Source organism: Sinocyclocheilus anshuiensis, unplaced genomic scaffold (genome assembly GCF_001515605.1).
Source record: "Sinocyclocheilus anshuiensis isolate Anshui unplaced genomic scaffold, SAMN03320099.WGS_v1.1 scaffold438, whole genome shotgun sequence".
NCBI classification, from domain to species: Eukaryota; Metazoa; Chordata; class Actinopteri; order Cypriniformes; family Cyprinidae; genus Sinocyclocheilus; species Sinocyclocheilus anshuiensis.
The window spans coordinates 1765299-1771022 of record NW_015546118.1 but is presented as its reverse complement, the minus strand read 5'-3'; the positions used below and the strand labels follow the sequence as shown (position 1 = coordinate 1771022).

Below are 5724 nucleotides of genomic sequence, written 5' to 3'. Positions count from 1 at the left end.
ATCAACATCTGTCTGAAAGCATCATCTGTTCACAGCAAAGCTCTGTAAAGCCTGGCTCTGGTGTTCACCTCAGAAACCCACTGAGTAATTAAAATGTAAGACTGAGCGATGGGGAGACATTAAACACATCCCCAGGCAAGCTGTGAAGAAGGCAAATATAACTTGAAGGTTGTGCTTGAATTTTTGTTCCAATCTAATTAACCATTAATTTGCTTAATCATTGATTGGTGAAATGAGCTGTCGGGTGAGATCTCAAAGCAGCCATATGTTTTGCTTTCCTGCGTCTCATGTGCTTATATCAAAGAGCGATGGAAAAAACGGCCCTGAATTTCATCATTCTTACAGATGCAGAAACATTATTTGATGTCTCTTTTTTATTTGCATTGAGTCGCATTTCTTCAGTAATAAATCAGAGCATCAAGTATGATTTTAGCCTATGCAGGAATAATAGCAACTCTGCAGAAAGGCGAGTTTACCTTATTAGGGTGGATGGCCCGTCGCAGGTTCTCCATCCATTTGTCTCTCTCTGCGGCCGAACGACAGGAAAAGCACTTACTACCTGTGGAGGTGCTCACCTGGGAAAAAAGGTTGATAATTGTCAGCTTGCTGCAACAATTTCACGGCTTCCAGCTCACTTACATCAAAAGCAAACCTGTGCCACGTTTTAATGTCCTTTGAATATATGTTACAAAATGCAAAACTGAATCACATTTACTGACAGATATTTTGGGTACAAATACAGCATTTAAAAAAACATGTTCAGAAATCTGGATATAGACAATCACACATGTTCTGACCATGAATCACAAGCTATAAAAGAAGCTATAAAAAAGAGAATCAAAATTGAACCAAACTGAATAAATTCTGATTTCCCAGGTTTGATTAAATTCCTTAATTTGATTTGATTCTGAATTTTATTATATTCTGGTTTAATCCACACGCTCTTGAATTGATATGATTCTGAATTTGATTAAATTCTGTCTTAATCTATAATCTCTTGATTTGATTCTGGTTTTAATTAAATTTTAAATAATTTGTATACATTTCAGTTATAATAGCCATTTTGTACACAATTCATTCTCTCTTTTTTTTTAAAATTCTTCTCTACTAAAATTCAAATTATTCATTCAAAATCGAAACTGGGATTTAAAAAAATCGATTTTGGGACTGTTCAATTAAGATCACGATTAAATGGAAATCTATATAATCAGACAAACTGCTTTTTGCTGGAAACTTGCCTGGTTAAAACCACTGTCTTATGAATGATGATATACTGTAATATTAAATTTAAATTAACATGTACCTAGGGTTGAGAGAGATCAGATCAATGAACTTATTAATGTAAATAATGTAAAGCAAGTGAAAGAGGTGTCTATACCTCAAAGCAGTAATCTTGCCCGAGGATGGAGCTGTGCACTGGTTTAATAAGGACCTCCTCCTCCATGCTGAGGTCCAGAGCTTCTACTGCACTGCTGGGACTGAGCAAAGACTCGTGAGAGCGCGACTCCTTCAGCCTGGGCATCAGATGAGACCTGAGACAGGAACACAAACCAACCAGTTGACACAAGTGCCTCTCGTGTACACACACACTTTCAAAACACACATAAACGTTTATCTTGAAAACAAGACAAGATAACCGAATGGGTTTATTTATGGCAACCACAAAGCAAGTGTTATCACTGCCTAAATTGCAGGTGTAATATGAGGACACGTGTTCTGGTCCTATTCACAGACAGTATGCTGAGACAACAGACTCCGTAGGCAGCCTTAAAGAGGTGTACAGGACACAGCAGTTTCGAGGATCAAAGAATAATAGATGTTTGAACCTCAACAACATAATTTGAGTCTGCAAAGTGTGAAGACAGCAGCAATAATATAGCAATAATAGAGGTCATACAGCAAATTTTCTATAATATTACTCCTAATTCAGTGGAAATAAACTTCATTTCAGACCACTGCAATTTAAACTTAAAACTTAAGAAAATAAATCACAGTAAACAAGACTTAAAAGGTCCGAACTGGGTCAGAAAAAAATGTCCTCAAAATATTCTGCATGATATGAGACATACATATTGCATAAAGGCATTAATTACTCATTAAGGTATGTGAATGAACACAGGCTTGCTGTTCAGCATGTGTTGTTTGAGCAAAGTGTTTATGTGATCTGATCACTACAGGTGTCATTAACTGAGCTGTCGGTTATTGTTAGTGCGCACAGAAACTGATTAGTGCTCTGACAAAATAATTAGTGCCTTCTTCAAACTGTTAATTATCTCTTAATAATCTAAAATAGAGTTTACAAAATCTCTGCCACACATTTCAATATCTGTTAACTTGCTAAGAAAAAAAGTCAGAAAGGTACCAGATCATAGAGGAAGTTATGTGTGCTTGCATGCATGTGTGAAGAATGAAGCCATTTAAGATGCCAATACCACTTGTGTCACATTAATTCAACACGTTCCGCATCCATAATAAACAGCGATGGGCGACAGCAAGCATATCATTGGAAAATCCAACATGTTTACAGCTGTAATTAGAGTGGGAGATCTCATCTAAGATGAAGCCTGTGTTGGTCTGAACTGACGTTAATTAGTGTTTGCTACAAAGCAGATCTGATCTGGGAACAGTTCCACTACTCATTCCTTCATGTCAGCTGGAGAGAGACGTGCACAGAACACTCTTCATCTGCTGATCTCCAAGGAATACATCACATAAAAATGAAAATTCTGTCATTATTTACACACCCCAATGATGTTTTGCAGCATACACCTAAAAATTGGGTTGCTGTGCATCTGGCTGTGATGAAGGTTTAGTATAGTAGGTTAGGTAAGGCATTAGAGTACAGATTAAAACGGCTTCAGTTCTATCATGACAACTCTTGGAAGATTTTAGCATGGTAATGGATCTGGTCTTGGACGAATAGATCAGCTACGCTGCTGCTATTGGTTACTGCTGTAGTTGTAGATTATTGCTGCTGCTGCAAGCAAGTACAGGAACTTGCTACTGCCAATGCATACAGCGATACGTGCTGTGAGTATTTAAGACATACAGCTGCTGCAAAAATAGCATATAAAAAAACCCGTAACAGATCTATACAGGTGGAGCTGGGGAAGGAGGAGGGTTTCAGAGGAACTCTGAAAGCGCACTGCAAAATGCTTAAGTGGATGCTAACCAGCCATTTAAATGTAAAGCAGCAAGCTCATTGGCTGCGTATGCAACATGAACCAATCAGCTTGTGCCAAGTCATTTAACGCTGTGAATATCATCAATTACGTTAAGAACCCATTAGCCTGCGCCATCTATAGTTTCATAAAAGAATTAGGCATTTATATAAACTAGGATGTTTTCTAGTTGTATTTAGTATAAATTTGTTACAACTGGAGCTCAACAACCAATTTTTTTTTGTACAATACTTTTTAGTGTACATTATTCATATAAATTATATTATTTATATATTTAATTATATTTCTGTCATGACAACTCTCAGAAAGTTTAGCATGGTAATATACATGGCAATGTTAACGTGTTTGGTCTTGATAGAATAGATCTGCTATACTGCTGCTGCATTTGCTGAGACTTGTTACTGCCAATACATCCACAAACCTGCTGCTGTGAGCATGTAAGAAATACTGCTGGTGCACATATAACATATGAAATAACCCTCATGTTAACATGCATGAAATTATACCATAGCAGATCTATACAGGTGGAGCTGGGGAAGGTGAAGCGTATATATCCGTTGTGAATATGTATCTTTAATTACACATTGTCGTATTAACAACTAGTGAACAAACAGACTGAAGTGAACTGAAATTGTTTAGAAACTTTTTAATTTTAAAATTGTAAAAATAAAAAAATTTGAAGATTAATGACGGAAATATTTTTTCCTCCCTAAAACGTACGTTGTTTTATTTACAATTTCAAATAATAAAAAACATTAAAAAAAAGTAAAAAAACAAAAAAAAAAACAATTACAGTGTGGTTCCGTAAAGGAGTCACTTGTGAACTCTCTGAACAGTTCACTAAGTGAATCTGATTCAAACAGCTAATTCGAGCAAGTTTGAGGCTGTTTTATGATTTTGTCTGACTCATTTAAAATTACCGGTTCAGTCATTGAATCAGACATCACAGCTCGCTAATGTTGTTGTGTGCAGAAAAAACTGGCATGCGTGCCATACTTCCATACTCCTTTTGTATGGAAAAAGCGCAGCTTGGTCATTCTGCTTAACATCTAATTTTGTGTTACATAGAAAAGAGAAACAAACATAGAACTGGAATGACATAGGGGTGAATAAATTAAAAAATTTTGGGTGAACTCTCCCTTTTAATCAGTTTAGTAATTAACTAACACACATGGTCAATTTTTGACCTCTTGTTAAATGTGATGCTGGTGATGCTCTCTTGACATAAACCCACATTTACCCCCACACAAAGAGACAATTAAATCTACTAGGAAGCGACCCACATCTCTCTCCATAAACAATCATCATCAACAACAGTTTGTTGCTGTGTGTATCTCATAAATTATTTAATATTCTCTATTACCCTGAACTCTTTATTTACCTCCCTTCCCCCTCTCCTTTGTTTTCCTTTCCTTGCACTCTCCTTCTTTCTCTCCTCCACAAAGATCTTCAGAGGTAAGACTATACTCCTGAGACCAGCCTTGTCTCCTAACCACTGAGGCTTCAGAGAGCAAAACGTGTGTGTGTGTGTGTGTGTGTGTACACAAACTGGTTTATTTCTGATTGGCTGAGGTGAAACGAAGCAGAGGGCTCTGAGAGTAATTGGAGCAGAGGGGATTGTGGGATTGATCCATGCTTGAAGCAGCGTTAGAAAGACAGAGTATCAAGCTAGCAGTCCAAACGACAGGTTGAGTTCCAGAACGAGAAGAAACCAACATCAGTTTTCCTGACCGGGAAACATTGATGGGATGACACTGACAGGAAGTATTGGGAATAGCTGTCAAAAACCAGCTTGATCGAAAGTATGTTAGAAGAGAGAGAAGGAAAAATCTAAAGAAACAGTGTGTGTTGGCGGTTCATCTGAACTGTCATCAATCACTTAGTTACTGGATATGAAACTTTCAACATCAAAAGAATGTTCTCTAAAGATGAACTTTTTGCTTTGAATGAAACAGACAGTTTCCTTCAGTAGGACTTAATATTAGCTCTTCAAGACTGCATCGTGAGAGAAAAAGGGATCAGGAGTGAAAATACCTCAGAAGCTCTTTTTTTGGTCAGCAAGTTTGGAAAGGGATCAAGTGCCAATGAAACAGAGAACAGTTCAGCACTTTCCATGGGCTCATATAAAGCTTATCTTTTGTTTTGAAGATAAAAAATCTCATATCATTCATAACTTTCTATGCAACACAAGACAATAACTCAGCCACTTTTTAACCATGAATATGAAGGGCTACGGCAGTGCATTAAAGGAATAGTTCACCCCAAAATGAAAAATTTGCCATTAATTATTCTAGGGCTGCCACTAACGACTATTTTTATTTCGATTAATCTATCGACTAATTTATCGATTAATCCAAGCGATTCATTTCCCACAAAAAAAAATCAACAATTTTACTTAAGAATATTTTCATTAAACCTAATGAAGTCCTTTTTTTAAAGCAAAAGTAAAGTGCAACATAGAGTGCAAAAAGCAAGTGTCCATCTCATAGTCCAAATCACTGAAATCAAAGTTCAGTATTATAGTGTAAGAATGACAACATAT

The 5724-nt window shown here is 36.6% G+C and overlaps 1 protein-coding gene across 1 annotated transcript in view; it reads right to left on the bottom strand.

The window, feature by feature from the left end:
• Positions 1-5724, bottom strand: part of LOC107700936 (disabled homolog 2-interacting protein-like) — a 91638-nt gene that overhangs the window by 43360 nt on the left and 42554 nt on the right. The window contains exons 4-5 of the mRNA XM_016502810.1: positions 1379-1532; positions 477-575 (exon numbers count right to left, since the gene is read on the bottom strand). Of these exons, the coding sequence (XP_016358296.1) occupies positions 477-575; positions 1379-1532 (253 nt within the window). The remainder of the gene's footprint in view (positions 1-476; positions 576-1378; positions 1533-5724) is intronic.